General features: G+C 43.0%; 3 protein-coding genes across 7 annotated transcripts; all 3 read left to right on the top strand.

Moving 5' to 3' along the window:
- Positions 1–105: 105 nt before the first annotated feature.
- On the top strand, positions 106–6,966 carry spns1 (SPNS lysolipid transporter 1, lysophospholipid). 2 transcript variants are annotated; one of them, XM_077557378.1, is made up of 14 exons: positions 106–333; positions 602–724; positions 1,280–1,489; positions 1,552–1,617; positions 2,880–3,016; positions 3,339–3,490; positions 3,581–3,647; positions 3,728–3,870; positions 3,965–4,117; positions 4,973–5,162; positions 5,318–5,383; positions 5,499–5,597; positions 6,256–6,424; positions 6,512–6,966. In XM_077557378.1, the coding sequence occupies exons 3-14, from the start codon at positions 1,288–1,290 to the stop codon at positions 6,580–6,582; spliced, it is 1,515 nt and encodes a 504-aa protein (XP_077413504.1). In that variant the 5' UTR covers positions 106–333; positions 602–724; positions 1,280–1,287; the 3' UTR covers positions 6,583–6,966. The 2 variants fall into 2 exon arrangements, with proteins under 2 accessions (XP_077413504.1, XP_077413505.1); XM_077557379.1 differs by having other exon boundaries at positions 602–764.
- Positions 6,967–7,124: 158 nt separating this feature from the next.
- LOC144043602 (uncharacterized) lies at positions 7,125–12,722 on the top strand. 2 transcript variants are annotated; one of them, XM_077557413.1, is made up of 14 exons: positions 7,125–8,454; positions 8,595–8,661; positions 8,728–8,851; positions 8,932–8,971; positions 9,054–9,082; positions 10,233–10,275; positions 10,373–10,437; positions 10,511–10,570; positions 11,755–11,791; positions 11,876–11,940; positions 12,006–12,059; positions 12,136–12,177; positions 12,341–12,429; positions 12,511–12,722. In XM_077557413.1, the coding sequence occupies exons 2-14, from the start codon at positions 8,644–8,646 to the stop codon at positions 12,571–12,573; spliced, it is 729 nt and encodes a 242-aa protein (XP_077413539.1). In that variant the 5' UTR covers positions 7,125–8,454; positions 8,595–8,643; the 3' UTR covers positions 12,574–12,722. The 2 variants fall into 2 exon arrangements, with proteins under 2 accessions (XP_077413539.1, XP_077413538.1); XM_077557412.1 differs by having other exon boundaries at positions 7,125–8,661.
- A 403-nt stretch (positions 12,723–13,125) lies between these two features.
- LOC144043612 (jmjC domain-containing protein 8-like) lies at positions 13,126–15,092 on the top strand. Of its 3 annotated transcripts, none has more exons than XM_077557438.1 (6): positions 13,126–13,170; positions 13,534–13,889; positions 14,044–14,126; positions 14,212–14,279; positions 14,488–14,637; positions 14,893–15,092. In XM_077557438.1, the coding sequence occupies exons 4-6, from the start codon at positions 14,242–14,244 to the stop codon at positions 14,930–14,932; spliced, it is 228 nt and encodes a 75-aa protein (XP_077413564.1). In that variant the 5' UTR covers positions 13,126–13,170; positions 13,534–13,889; positions 14,044–14,126; positions 14,212–14,241; the 3' UTR covers positions 14,933–15,092. The 3 variants fall into 3 exon arrangements, with proteins under 3 accessions (XP_077413564.1, XP_077413563.1, XP_077413561.1); XM_077557437.1 differs by having other exon boundaries at positions 14,470–14,637; XM_077557435.1 differs by having other exon boundaries at positions 14,467–14,637.
- The last annotated feature ends 128 nt before the right edge of the window (positions 15,093–15,220 follow it).

Here is a 15,220-nt window from a genome sequence, read left to right as displayed (position 1 = left end):
ATTAATGTAAAAAATGCTCAAAATGTCAGCTGTTTCAGTCACGTGGACAAACATCAATGCATCACCTGATTGGGTCCGGATGCGGACACGTGATGGCTCGTCACGTGAGCGTACAACCGGAAGTTGGCGCAAAACTGTCATGGCGGCACCACACAAATGACATTATTTAGTTTATACGTTCGCGACAAACTTCTCTCGCCGGGACACCGTGATCATTACCGGCGGACAACAACAAGAGCGAAGGAAGACAAAAAAAAGAAGACATGTTTGTTGAGCAGTTCGAATAGATTATGCCGGAAGTGGATGAACGCGTCTGAGTCATCTCTTTTGGAGGTAAACATAAACAAGTTTTAAAATGTTTATTTTGCGTTTCATGAGGACACATTAGCAATACTTTGGAGTATACAACGACATTCTCAACGTTAAGTCGCCACACTATTTTTATTTATATATTTTTAAGTTTATTTTTGTCTTTATCGGAGTTGCTCGTTTCTGGCAGTGACGTCACAAGTATGTGATTTGCTGATTGCTAATTATTCCGCGTTTACAAGCACTAGGTATTTGTACATTCTTTCTGTAAATCCTGTCTGACATTCAACAGTTGATGACAGGAGAACTGGGAGGAAAGTGTCCATCGAACAACAAGCTACAAGCTACGCCCACCCCTGATGCAACTCGTGACTTGGGTTCTTCAAGACGCCACGCCCTCAGGCCACCTTTTTAGGTATACCTGCTGAAGGCACCTGCATTATAGAAATCCATTTGTAAGTCAATGTACTAGTATACTCTCTGCCCTCTCTAGTAAAACCATTCAACACACTAGCAGAACAATGTACTAGTAATACTTTAATACTTATTAGTACCACTTTTGGCGTACTAGTATGACCGTGAAGATTGGTTAACGAATGCGTTTGAGCACATATGTATTCAATATTAGGGATGTTCAATACCACTTTTTTTCCAGACCGATACCAGTACGAGTACTCCATTCTTTAGTAGTCACCGACACCAAGTACTTTTGATACATAAAATTTTCCCCAAAAAACAATGACAAAGCATTTTAAAGAAAGACCTATATATCCCAACATAGTATTTTTCCTTAAAGTTGCATGAAATTAATAGAAAACTTTTCTTTTATTTATCTATTCTTTTACAGTATTCTTCTAATTTCTAGTTCCTGGTTGTAAAATTGCCATGATATCCTTGACATGAAATTAACGATTTAGCTTATTGGATGAGATTCCTGTTGTTGACTTAGTGTGGTGACGGTCGCCTCCAGCGGCCGCCATGTCCGCAGACACACCCACATCGGACGCGGTGCCGTTTGTGTCGGACGATAGTGAGGCGGCGGAGGAGGAGGAGGAGTGTCAGGATGCGGCACAGGAGGAGGAGCCTATCAGCGGCGTGTCGCCCGTGCGCGCCGTTCTGACCGTCCTGATCCTGTGCTACGTCAACCTGCTCAACTACATGGACAGGTTCACCGTTGCAGGTACAGAAACACGCACGCATGCACACCCACGGCCAACGCTGATGATGTCATATGTTCGCCAGGTGTGCTTCCCGACATCGAACGTTATTTCGCAATTGATGACAGCAAATCGGGTCTGCTCCAGACGGGTGAGAACACGCCTTGCATGTAGACGCCAGACTGAACTGTAGGTTGACGGTGCCACCATGTTGGATGTGTCAGAGTGTGGGCATGTGGGCATGGCTGAAAGATAGATGTGCTGCATGGAGAGCAAGGTTGCAACTCGTTTGTATTTTATTGTATATTTTGATCATCTGTATTTTTATTTTAAGTGACAGGGCTAGTTATCGATTCTAATTTCCTCAATCGATTCGATTTAGATTCACAAGAGTTCAGTTTGATTCCATTTTGATGTTTTTCCAATTCGATTCACTCCACTTTAATCCGATATTGATTAATGGTAGAATGTCAATTCTTCTTAAATGTCAAGGACATGATAAAAATTGCACAACTATTAAATTCCAAAGTAAATTTCAACATGTGTTATAATCACTTAAGGGCTACACAAACATTGAGATCAGCAAGGATGACATCAAAATATTTTCATAAGTCTAACTTAATTGTAAATGTAAATTAAAATTATTCTGAATTGTCTGAAAGTACAATAAGTCATGTCTTTCATAAATGTAAGAAAATACTTTTCAATTCATGTGAACAATAAATTTAAAGATTTTTTTTTTAATGGCCTTTAACATTCTATTTCCTTAAGAATTTATGGGAAAAAAAGAGATTTAAATTGTTGATGATTGTTTTCAAAGCAGATCGATTGGTTGTCAATTCATCGAATAATTGTTGCACTTTTAGTTTTGAGGATCTATAACATGTTAGAACATGAATGCAGAAGGTTGGAACCTTGTACTTGTCACCAATGTATGCAAGACTCGTAATGTGATGATAAATTATCAAGGAATTGATTTATTTGATTGTGTTTCTGAAGTTTATGGTCGGGCGTTGCAACATACGGTAATGAATCTCAAAAGACGGGGATATTTTAGAGATATTTAGAGATATTTAGCACAAAGCTCGTTTCCATTTGTGGTCGGTCCGAAACAGGAAATAAACAAAACAACAAACTTAAATCCCAAAGTAGGATACACAACGCCTAACAGCCGAGTCATAAAACATAGAATATAATGCATCACAGCAAAAATGTTCTTGTAGCGTAAGAACAGCCGTAAATAGTGATAGTGAATAAGGCGCCTCATTTTCTGCCCTTGCTGCTCTTTGCCAGATCCAATATGGCCGCATTGTCAACATACGATTTAGCGCTCAACATAACCTGGCGCCTGCCCGCGGATGTGTACGGCAGACGTGTGACATCACTTCCTGCCATTTTCTCGCCTCCCTCCAGTCTTCATCTGTAGTTACATGTTCCTGGCGCCGCTCTTCGGTTACCTTGGCGACCGTCACAACAGAAAGTTAATCATGAGCATCGGCATCGCTTTCTGGTCCCTGGTCACGCTCGCCAGCTCCTACACGCCCAAGGAGGTCAGTGGCAACCTCTTGTGTTTTTCCTTTCAGTAATTCTCAACTTTCTGTGTGTTAACCTTTACTATGGTGTTCTTGGGCATCTCTTTCTGATGAATCAAGAGTGTTTTAATTGATTGATTGCAAGTCTATTTATATATATTTTTTTGTATTTATTTTCACATTTAATTTTAAATGTATTTTTACTTTTGTATTAAATTTTTTAATTATATATATATTTATTTATTTATTTTTATTATTTTTTTGTTGTTGACATTTTTGGTCCTCCATAGTTGACATCTATCTTATTTTATTTATTTATTTTGTTTTGTTTTGCTTTCAGCACTTCTGGGCGCTGCTGCTGACGCGGGGCCTGGTGGGCGTGGGCGAGGCCAGCTACTCCACCATCGCGCCCACCATCATCGCCGACCTCTACGTCAAGGACAGCCGCACCACTATGCTCTCCATCTTCTACTTTGCCATCCCCGTCGGCAGGTAGGCGCGCCGGCGCTGGCGCTGGCGCTGCAGCCCTTCCCATGCCTCCTCATGTCCGCCACCGGCGTCGTCTTCTTCCTGTCTCCGCAGCGGTCTGGGCTACATCGTGGGCTCCCAAGTCAGCAACGTGGCAAAGGACTGGCACTGGGCTCTGAGGGTGCGGCCGTGTGTGTGTGTGTGTATGTGGCGTGTGCGTGTGTGCATACCGTTGATCTGAGCACATTGGCTGTGTTGCAGGTGACGCCGGCGTTGGGTCTTGTGGCCGTGCTTCTTCTGGTCCTGGTGGTGCAGGAGCCCAAACGCGGCGCTATCGAAGCTCGGCCCGAACATCAGCTTCACCGAAGCAGCTGGATGGACGACCTGCGAGCGCTGAGCAAGAAGTAAGCCTGCCCGCCGGCCGGGCCCGGGGATCCCGCGCTCAGCTAATGCCAACTGAAGGTGTGCTCTCTCTTTTTTGTCGTTGTTGTCGGGCAGCACGAGTTTCGTGCTGTCCACGTTGGGCTTCACGGCCGTGGCCTTCGTCACGGGCTCCCTGGCGCTGTGGGCACCCACCTTCCTCTTCCGGGCGGCCATGTTTACGGGCGAGCGAGCTCCCTGCGTGGAGTCGCACTGCTCGTCCTCGGACAGGTAAACCCTCACCCTCATCAGACTTACGAAGTCAATTGACGACTTGCTTGGCGACAACTTATGGAGGACTCGACTTGATTTGGACTTAAACGACATGACTTGGTATGATTTGCCAGTTTTCTGCTTGTTAAGTCAATTAATAGCAGCAATGAAACATGTATAAAACATAAAAAAAAATGTTATGCCACTTTAGTTTTTTTTGTGTACATGTCGTCCATACCATACTCAAAGTGCCATGTTTTAAGTCTTATTTTCAAAATGTCATTGATAATTTGAGAGTTGAGGCCATAGTGGTAGTCGTTTGTTTATTTGACATCAGGCACGTTGTTAGGCAGCTAAGGGGTCCTTTGGTGGGCCATTTTAAATCAGACATTTTATTGAACAGCTATTGAGTCTGTTGGCCGAGCGCGGTACTGTTAGTATTCCCGGCAGTTACAACCTTGTGCACATATATGTTGCAACTATAATGAGAAAAATAATAGTTATAAACAATGTCAAGCGGAAAATAGTGGTGACAAAAAATAATTTAGTATGACGTAAGCATGTTTAAAATAACGTTGACGGACTGACGATTGATGGAGATCAACCATGAAATTTACTTTTGGTCCTAAAATATCCGCTGTAATTTAGTAATGACGGAAGCCCATAACGTTGACAGATTGACGATTGCAGTTTGTTTTGGCTTGAAATATTGACAGACTGACGATGGCGGAAATGTGTCCTGACCGTTGACGATTGCCAAATGACGTGCCCACCTCTGCTAATAGACACTTCTTGCATAACGGTTGACTTACATCCGCCACTTGACCTCCTGGCTTCCTGAGTGACGTGTTTGTTATGGTTTCATGCGGCCAGTCTCATTTTCGGCGTCATCACGTGCGTGACGGGCGTGCTGGGCGTGGCCAGCGGCGTCCAGGCCAGCCGCGTCCTCCGAAGCCGCACGCCGCACGCCGACCCCTTGGTGTGCGCCGCCGGCCTGCTGCTCTCCGCGCCCTTCCTCTACCTTGCCGTCGTCTGCGCCCAGGCCAGCACCGTCGCCACATACGTGAGTAGAGCACTTCCTGTGCGACCCTCGCTAGGTGAGTTTCCTCAACTTGCCTTGTGTTGTCTTTTTGCAAGCTCGTCTTCTGCCGGTCATCTACTAGTTATCTACTGGTTGTTTTGAATACATGAATTAAGACGACCCATCGATGTGCGCAGGTGTTTATTTTCCTTGGTGAGACGTTCCTGTCCATGAACTGGGCCATCGTGGCTGACATCCTTCTGGTCAGCAACGCCGCGTGATCGCACGTTCATTCCTCTTCCTCCGCCTCCTTCTTCTTCTTCTTCTTCTTCTTCTTCTTCTTCTTCTTCTTCTACTCATGTTGTTGTCGTCTTTCAGTATGTGGTGGTTCCCACGCGACGCTCCACCGCCGAGGCGCTGCAGATCGTCATCTCGCATTTGCTGGGAGACGCCGGAAGTCCTTATCTCATCGGAGTGGTGAGTATGCACTTCATTTTGTTCTAAGACTTTTTTTTAATAATAAAGAAATATACTGTATGTCAACAGACAATCAGATCGAGTACATCATAATGGAGCAAAAGGCAAAAACAAACGTGATAAATGCAGAACCAAAAAGACAAGCATTGCAACGTACAATTAAAAAAAAGCGTATTATGTGGAAGGTTTTAGGACCTGGGGGAAGATTGCAGGGGTCCACTGTCCTGACTCGCTCTCCTTCCACAAACATTTAGCATCCCTCATGTCTAGAGCCTCCACACACCTGTGTTAATATATTTTTTTTCTGTTCACATTTGTTCAAAAGAACACCCGAGGTAATCATGAATTACAAACCACTTCCTAGCCACTTTTTAAAGACTTCCCCCAGGTCCTAAAACCTTCCAATGTACATACAACACAAATCAATGCACATACAACACAAATCAATGCAATAAGCATCTCACAAGACGTCTAATAAGATTCCAACAACGGCTATAAGAAGCAAATATAATATATTTACTGAGCATTTTGACAATTTTAATGTAGACAATGTCTCTAAATGACGGATAATAATACTTCATAATTACTAGTAATAATGATCCATGATCCAAATAGTTGTGGATTCATGCATGAGTTGTCTGTTGTGGCGGCGTTTCAGGTGTCGGACTCCTTGAGGAAGTGGGATTCGTTCCTGTGGCAGTTTCGCTCGCTTCAACTTTCTCTGCTAATATGCTCCTTCGTGGCCGTCGGAGGCGGAGCTTTTTTCTTGGCCACCGCCCTCTTCATTGAGAAAGATCGCTATCAAGCTGAGAACTTTATACCCGCAGGTATTAGCATGCCGGCTAATGCACAGACCGTCACGTGACAATCATGTGTGATGTCACGTGACATCATGTGACTTGATGTGTCCACAGATGACGGGCCCATCTTGGTGCCCAAAAGCGGGCGGTCCACTCTGGTTCCGGTGTCCAGCGTTTTGATTTGATGGGATCGGATTTGATCTTTGCCACACTTGTTTTCTCATTGGGAGGAAGCGGTGGATATTTTTATCACGTTTTTTTTCCTTTTACATTTTTTATTTGAGACTGACGCTTGTTGGGAGCCAGAAGAATCCACCATCAAACTCGAATGACTCCACATCTAAATCCTTTTTTTTTTTTTTGACATGACCACTTTTAGGATACTCAACTCATTGTGCGGTCTTTTAGGATAGTCTTGATCTTTCTTAACTTCCTGTGTGTCCTCTTTTGTTCGTGTGTTGACCGTTCTCTTGTTGTTCCGTTTGCCGGCTTCCCAGGTGTCGTCTTGGTTGGCGAGCCACTTGGCTGGCTGTGTTTTTAGATGAACTGAATAAACCAAGTTAACTTGATTACGTCTTCACTTTTTTGGACTGTGTCTAGTTGTCATCCAGTAGTTGTACACTAGTTATCTGTTAGGCGCTTGCTAACCATCTGTGTCATATGTGGGAGTGGTTTACTAGTCATCTTGGTTCTCTGCTAATTTGCTAATATCTCCTAGTGATCTTGAAGTTGCTTACTAGTCATCTGTTAGGTGCTCGCTAACCATCTGTCATACGTGGGAGTGGTTTACTAGTCGTCTTCTAGCTAACTATTAGTTCTCTGCTAATCTAGTGATCTTGAAGTTGTTTACTAGTCATCAAGTTGCACTAGTCATCATCTAGTTATATATTAGTATTCAAACTAATCCGCAAATTAGTAATTAGTTGCAGTATCTGCTAGCCATCTTTTTATGTAGTAGTTATATCCCGGTTATCTGTTCTTAGTCATCTTGTAGTCGTCTACCAGTCATGTAGTACTTTGCATATGTACTATTCTTGTTCTTGTCTACTAGTCATCTGCTAGTCATTTGCTAACCAACTCGTAGTGGTTTGCAAGACATCTTATCTTTTAGCGGTCTAAAGTTGAATACTAGTTATCTCCTGGTCACCTGCTCATCATTTAGTCGTTTTATAGACTACTAATCTTCATGTACTGGTCATCTCCTAATCACCTACTCCTAATCTACTCTCCATCTAATAGTTATGTACTCCATATCTCCTGACCATAGTCTTTTGCTAGTCCTCTGTACTAGTTGTCTACTTATGTAATTGTCTGTTCATTGTCTGATAGTCATCATCTCGTAGTCACCTAATAGTTGTATACTGTTCTGGTCATCTACTCGCCCAGTCGTTTGCTAGTATGTCTTCTCACTTTTCCAAGAGTATACCAATCATCTTCTAAATGTTTCCCTTGTTTGCTAGTCGGCATCCTCTTGACATCTAACAAGTGGGCTGGTGTAGTTCCTGTTTGTCTTTTGCTAGTTACCTTCTCGTCATGTTTGTAGTATTTGTGTACTCGTCTTTATCTTGTCATGTAGTCGTCTGCCGGTATTAGACAAATCCAGGTGGTTTAGTGCCTTGTGTTGGTTGTAGCGCCGCCCCCCTCCCCCATCACCTCGATGTGGTTTCCTGTTTGTCGGTGCGAAGATTTTCATCCTGCAAACACAGCGGATGAGACGGGTCACACTGCACATGGCCTTGAAGGTGGCAGCCAATTGGCTGAGAGGATTCCAAAAGTGGGCGGGACGCATCGGCGCCAGATGAGAACGCCACCGCGACGCCATCGGCAAGGAACCCGAAACGGCCGACCAGCCCAGATCTGCTCGCACGGCGACCGCCTTTACTGACTTCACGCCACCATACTTCCCGGCGTGCACCTGGCTGACAGGAAGTCCTCCAGTCACGTCTGCCGTCACATTCATCTGGTCATTGCTGCTTTTTGCTGTGCACCTTACACGCCCTTCACATCGCACAAGATGGCCGCCTGAAACACTTTGAAAACCCTCAACGGTGAAAAAGGTTCTTCTACTTCCTTGTTGGTCTAAATCTTTGTCTTCTCCATTTTCTCTGTCCTTCATTTTTATCTGCATTTTCTCCTTGATTTGCTCTGTCTTCATCATCATCATCCTCATTGTAATGTTTTCTTATTCTCAAATGAGGACGTGTGTGGTGGCAGCACTGTGTCTTCCTGAGCACGGCTTGTCCGCCATGATGTCTTCCTTTGACGTAAGTTGCCGGTGGTCTATTTTTGCTAACTCAACTTTTTGACCAGCGTTGTCGTCTTGTCCTCAGGTTGCCATGGACACAGACACAGAAGCATCTCTGCTCCTGCCCGTGTTGGTGTCGGCCGCCATGTTGGCGTGCGGTGTTGTCCTGGCGTTGGTCTGTCTGCACTGCAGGGACAACGGGCCGCCCGGTGCGCGTGATGATGACATCACTTCCTGTCAACTCTGCATTCAACTCAACTATTTTCTTTTTCTTCTGTTTCGTCATCAGTATCTATCCGGGAAGCGAGCGTCACCGGCGAGTACATTCCGTGAGTGTAAAACTTGTATACGACCTATCACAATGTGACCAATCACTTTCGAGTCATGCTAGATTTTGTCTCTCACTTGCAGATCTACTCAATTCAGGCTCGTCCATCCACGTAAGTCGTTAAACTCCAGTGCTTGTTCCTGGCGGTGGGAAAATCTTATGTTTGTGGCTAAAGCTAGCAAGCCAAACAAGACCAGAGCGGTTCTATTCGGGTCTTGTTCTTGAGCAACGACTGATGAAGCCTCCTCAGATGAGCAGTGAAACATCTTCTAAGATGAACATTACACTTGCAATCCATTCAATTATCTGGATGAACGACAACATCCATCGCCATCCGACGACAAGCCAACCCTTTATTGCCAAAGCTAAATTTGGAAGAAGCTAAGAAATGTTGAAAGCTAAAATTGGTGGATGCTAAAAAGCCCAACGTTTGTATCCACAGTTGGCAAAAGTTAACTAGCTTACTGTTTGTGGCTGAAGTTTACAGAATGTAAAAAGGTCAACCTTAATTGCTAAAGCTAAAACTGGTGGAAACAAGCTAAAGTTGGCAGAAGCTGACAAAGCTAAACAGTTTGCAGTTTGTGTGTGTGCGTGCGTGTGTATGTGTAAGTTGGCGGAAGCTGACAAGCAAAATGTTTATACTGTAGCTAGTTTGTGGGCGAAGCTTAAAGGATCTTTGTGCCGTTTGTCACTTTTTTACTTGCGACTGCCACCTCTGGCCCAAAGCGTAACTGCAACATCTGTGTCGATCTTAAAGCGACAGCCACAATTGACAAACAAAGACATGACTTCAAATGAGGTAAAAAAAACAAATACTGCCACGTGTGGCCAAAAAATGAAACTGCACACAATGTCACATAAGCAGTTAAAGAGAGGGCGGGAAATTCAAACCCGAATCCAGTCTGCAAACTATAGGCCAGAGGCTTGTAGGAATTCTCATTGTGAACAGCTAAGGTGCTAATGAGTCATAAATGGTCACATAAAAAAGCTATTGTAAAGATATTTTGGGACAAATTCCTTATAAAGCAGCTTTAACAAGCTGAACATAATTAAGCAGTTTGGGGCTAAAATAGGTGGGAACGATTCAAACTTGAAATGAGTGAAAATTAAACATTTGTTAATGACTTTGTGGCTGAAGCTAATGATGGTGGATGCTAAAATGTTAAAACTGTCCGAAGCTATCCAGCTAAGCATTTGAAGCAAAAGTTAGCGGAGGCTAACAAGCTACACATTGATCAGCTGAAATATTAACTGATTTTCAGATCAGTCGACAACCCGCCTGACTTCTAGCCTGCTGTCACCTTTGTGAGTTGACCACACCCCCCCCAGTCTGGACTTTCACATCTTCAATGTTTTTCTCCATCTTTAATGTCCTTCTTCATGTCGCCTATGTTGTTCCCAGCATTCCTGCTTCGCATCGTGGCAGTCAGTGCAGTAGAAGATCCAACAGAGAGCCCACAGAAAGCGGTGAGATGAAAAGATGACAAATTTCCACCAACAAGTTGAAGGACTTTTTTTTTTTGTCTTCTTCCATCTGCAGAAAGTAACCACAGCTACCAAAACTCCCACGATGGTCAGTCACCTTCGCATACCTTCACAGGTATTCTTCTGTTTTTCTAACTTTTACATCAGCTTTTTTTTCTTTCGTTTTTTTTTCTTTCTATGCTTTCGGTGCTTCCTTGGGTTCTTTTCTTTTTCTGCTTTTTTGGTGCTTCATGTCCTTCTTCTGCTGGAGAATGCAGCCAGCCTGCGAGCCTCCAAAAGGGGTCAATGAAAAGCTCGATGTCCGAAAACCGTGATTGATCCCAACCAAAATTGAAGTGCACGTCTCTGCTCATGCACAAATCCGTTTGGATTGTGTAGATGTCGTCGTCTTTGAAGAGGCCAAATTGGGAGGCGGCTCCTGTCCATAAAATGAAAAAGTTCTTTTTTTTTTTCTTCTTCAGGTTGTTCGTTTCTTTTGCTTTTGGTGCATCTTTTGGTTGTTCTTCTGCTTCTTTGCTTATTTCTTCATTTGTGGTTCTTCTGCTTTTTACTCCCTATTCCAGTTCTTCATCTCACAATCCTTCTTCTGCTTCCATTTCTTCTTTAGTACCTGTTTTTTTTCTCTCTTGCTTCTTCTACTCCCTCTCCTAGTTTTTTTCCCCCTCTTTTACCTGACTGTTCTTCAGGTTGTGCTGATTTTGGTGCTTTTTTTTAGATCCTCTTTCTGCTCCTGCTTCTTAAGTTTCGTCTTTTAAGTGTTCTTCTTGTGTTTCTGGTCTATCAGATTTTTCTCATGCTTCTGGTTCTTCTGGTGTCTTCCTCTTCTGGTCCTTTCTTCCAGTTCTGGTTATTATGTTTTATTCTCCTTTTTGTTGGTGCTGCTTCTGTATTTTTCTCGTGAGTCTACAGTTTGTGTTTTTTTTTCTTTTGCTTTTGGTGCATCTTCTGCTTCTTCCTGGTTCATGTTCAGGTCGCTGTTCAAGTTATATATATATATATATATATATATATATATATATATATATATATATATATATATATATATATATATATATATATATATATATATATATATATATATATATATATATATATATATATATATATATATATACATACATACTGTATATATATTTCTGGTTGTGTCTCTGGTCTGAGGAATTGAACAAGGTAAAAACGCGGACCCCTGTAGTGTATATTGAACACTTTTGAGTTGTGTGACAGGAAATACAAGAAATAATTGTTATCCAAACATGAAGGTGGAGCTTTTTCATTGACTGTTGTCATTTGTTTCCACAGAACCGGACTTCCCAGAATCTCTTACCGGGGACTACATGTAAGTTCTTCCTGGTTGGAGACATCTAAGTGCTCGCCATGTTTTGTCTGATGTTGTTGTTTCCCCCCGCCCTCTTTCTTTCAGAATCGTGTTGCCAGGAGACGAAGCTTCTGCGACCAATCACAGCGGCGTGTCCACACCGAGCTCAGGTAGCGTCCGACGCACTTGCCAGCTTTCATCGTTTGTTGTCATTTTAAAATGGTCTTTGTTGCAGGTGAACCACACGACTACGAGAACGTCCTGCATAAACGCACGCCATCACCAACAGGTCGCACCACTGACGCCATGACTGTTTTATGACCTGTCTTACTGCCTTTCTTACTACCTGTCTAACTGTCTCTCAGACGAAAGAGAATACCTGAATGTGATTCCACTTCCTCAAGGGGGTAAGTTGATTTTCTTCATCATCATCATCATCATCGTCATCATCATCCTGATGGCCACTAACTCTGTTACATCCTGACGGTGCGACAGCGCCCTTGCTGCTTCCTTCCTGTATGAACATCATGTGTTTGACCATTTTTTTTGTTACTTCCTGTTTCCTCCCAGGAGAAACACCTACGTTGTCATCCCAAAGTGATGAAGACGACGATGACAGCGATGATGACGACGAGGGAAAGTACGTCAATCAAGCCAGCGTAAGTGCAGTTAAGCTGCAGAAGCTTTCTGATTTGACAAGAGCGTGCGGCGAGTAACAGCTGAGCAACTTTGCCTCGCAGGTGATGTCATCCAGCCCGCTGCATGATGGGACGGGAAGAGCGCTGGCAGAGTTTGACCGATGACAATGTCATCTTTGATGCTGAAATGGATGAACTGCTGTTTTTGGTGGATTTTGTTTTTCTTTTTTGTGACTTTTTATGTCAAACTGACGACTCCTGAGAATGTTTTTATTCACACTAGATTTGTTTTTATGAAAATAAAATTAACACAAATCAAAGTCTTGTGTTCTTTTTAAGTTAAAAGATAACAGGATTAGAATTATGTACTAATATTGTTAAAATATCACAAAATACAAATAAACATATTATGTCACAACAAAGTACTCACACTTCCTAAGTGCAATTTGATAGTTGTGCGGGAGAAATAATAGTACAGCATAATAATAGATCATATATATATATATATATAGTGTTGTTGTTTTTTACATTTAAAGACGCTTCACAGTCGTTGCATTATTCGTGCGCTCACACATTTACACTCTTGTGGCGGTAAGCTACTTAAAGTAGCCACAGCTGCCCTGGGGCAAGCTGATGAAAAAGACTGATAAAAGAAGTACTGTTTCAACTCCTGTACTTAGTAAGGCTACATCTGAACTTTAGCTGAGATTAATCAGAGGCTCTTGAAATGGAGGCAGACTTCTATTTGACATGTGAGCGAATGTAAGTGGTTAACCTGAACGTATCCTCCGAAATATTGCTGTTTATTTTTACGTAACCACTAGAAAATTAGATTTTCCAATTAAGTTGTCCAGCTTATAGGTGGTCACATTTAATGTTGGGAAACGTTTTAAACTAATTTCTTAGCGGCATCTTTTTGTCGCACAGAAACCTGATATTTTATGTCCACTTATGATAATTAGCCATCAAAATGATGCCCATTCATAAACTTCAACTGATATTAAACAGTCTACTTCAAAAATGTTTGTGGTTGTGGTCAACCATTTTTGTTCTTTGAAAGTAGCTGACAATTTGCCGTTTCAACCACTGCTCTGTATTTATTAAATAATATATGTATATGTACAGATCAGTGGTTTCAACGCACTCGAAGCGGACCGTCGACACCACGCGACCTGACAAGAAAGAATTTCCACGTTTTCAAATTACTTGAACGCAGCACGGCGAATACGCTTGCTTGTGATTGGTTGCTGACCAGGGAGCGGAAAATTTGTGTACACATTCGACCCGCTCACTGTTCGATTCATCCACGACCCGACTTGACAACTGTCTTCTTCTCGCTCCTTTTTACGTCAAGGAAGTCAAAAGGAAATCTTGACTGATTTACACCAAACTTCCTTCTGTTTGGCCCTGCTCTCCATTTTTGTGCTGCTCGAGGGGCAAACGCTCACTGAAGACCAACAAGGAGGCGGCGACGGTGGCTGGTAAGTTCTCCACTACATCACATTACAAGACCGGTTACTGGAGTACGCTTGATGGTCAAGTTATTCTTTTATGTTTTTTATGGTTAATGTATTCATGATGATTATGATAAGGAATGTTAGCACAAAGATAAAACGTGTGGGTGCGTGTGTCTAGGTGGTGTGGGTCCCGTGTGGGTCCCAGTTGAGCGTGGAGGACGAAGGCCCGTGTAACATGGAAGTGATGGACGGCTCCTCGCTGTAATTACGTCACTTGCTGGACAGGTAAAAAAAAAAAAAAAGGATTGCAGAAGTCCTAACGTCCTTGTCATCTGCCATTTTTCAGGTCCCGGAACTGGCGTACCTTTCCATTGGCATGGCACGGGATTCTCAGAGGTCATATACGGGAGGAAGGTAGGTCGGAAGTCAGACATGCTTGTTGTAGTTTGGGATTTTACTGCTTGCTGTCGAATGTGGATAAAACAGTTCGTCTTACTGCTCCAATAAGAAAAAGTTTGTCTCATATTAAAAAATACATTTTGATGTGATTACTCATCACATTTAAACTTGATATTCAACTTTTTTTCCCCTGGCGTATCAGCAGAAATACATTTGCTCACAGAATGTCACGTTTGCTGCATCAGCGCTGGTTCCTGTACCCACCGGACAAGGAGCCGCACTTCCACCCCAACATGAGCACCCTTTGGTGGCTGAGGGACGTCTACCCACGGCTGCCCTCGCGCCAGGCCGCTCCAATGCACTACCCGGAAAGGTACCCCAAAATGCCAGCGCTAGTCCAAACTTGCACTAGAATTCACATTTTATACAGAAGGGAAAAAAAAGTTGGAATGTAAGGATTATAGTCATATTTATCAAGGGGGGAAATATTTGCAACGAGGAATACATTTTGTCAGGATGCAAAGGTAAAATATCCATCTTCACATTCTTCTAAAATCATAGAACTCTAATGGGTATGTGAGATGACACATGATTGATTGCGCATCATAACGCGACACTGTGCCTGCAGGTGCTCTATTTCCCGGACCGCTAGTGGCACGCCACGCTAAACCTGGACACAAGCGTCTTCATTTCCACATTCCTGGGATGCAGCCGATGAACGCCTCACTCTCAACTGCCGACCCCTCCCTTCGCTTGACTTTTTGTTCATTTTATTTGTTCAGCTTTCATGTCACCCCGCATACAATATTAAACAAAAATGGATTTTCATCCGCATTGCCTTCATGTTTTAAAATGGGTAAACGTGTGGCCAATGTTAAGTTAGAAGTTACTGCTTGTGCCCAATTTCACAAGGCTGGGTCCTCCAAAGGCCGAATTTGCCAGCTGCGTGACGTCAC

This window comes from Vanacampus margaritifer, chromosome 2 (genome assembly GCF_051991255.1).
Source record: "Vanacampus margaritifer isolate UIUO_Vmar chromosome 2, RoL_Vmar_1.0, whole genome shotgun sequence".
NCBI classification, from domain to species: Eukaryota; Metazoa; Chordata; class Actinopteri; order Syngnathiformes; family Syngnathidae; genus Vanacampus; species Vanacampus margaritifer.
Note: the sequence above shows the minus strand (reverse complement) of the source record. Positions and strands in the feature narration are given on the sequence as shown.

What these genes read in the sequence shown, in the direction of transcription:
- LOC144043602 (XM_077557412.1), top strand. Translation starts at nt 8,572, where the DNA reads ATGTTTTCTTATTCTCAAATGAGGACGTGTGTGGTGGCAGCACTGTGT. An exon ending in CCATGATGTCTTCCTTTGAC is followed by an intron (nt 8,662 to 8,727) that starts GTAAGTTGCCGG and finishes TCTTGTCCTCAG; the next exon opens with GTTGCCATGGACACAGACAC. An exon ending in CGTGTCCACACCGAGCTCAG is followed by an intron (nt 11,941 to 12,005) that starts GTAGCGTCCGAC and finishes TCTTTGTTGCAG; the next exon opens with GTGAACCACACGACTACGAG.
- LOC144043612 (XM_077557435.1), top strand. Translation starts at nt 14,242, where the DNA reads ATGGCACGGGATTCTCAGAGGTCATATACGGGAGGAAG. An exon ending in AGGTCATATACGGGAGGAAG is followed by an intron (nt 14,280 to 14,466) that starts GTAGGTCGGAAG and finishes CTGGCGTATCAG; the next exon opens with CAGAAATACATTTGCTCACA. An exon ending in CCAATGCACTACCCGGAAAG is followed by an intron (nt 14,638 to 14,892) that starts GTACCCCAAAAT and finishes CTGTGCCTGCAG; the next exon opens with GTGCTCTATTTCCCGGACCG.
- spns1 (XM_077557378.1), top strand. Translation starts at nt 1,288, where the DNA reads ATGTCCGCAGACACACCCACATCGGACGCGGTGCCGTTTGTGTCGGAC. An exon ending in ATCGGGTCTGCTCCAGACGG is followed by an intron (nt 1,618 to 2,879) that starts GTGAGAACACGC and finishes GCCTCCCTCCAG; the next exon opens with TCTTCATCTGTAGTTACATG. An exon ending in TCGTGGCTGACATCCTTCTG is followed by an intron (nt 5,384 to 5,498) that starts GTCAGCAACGCC and finishes GTCGTCTTTCAG; the next exon opens with TATGTGGTGGTTCCCACGCG.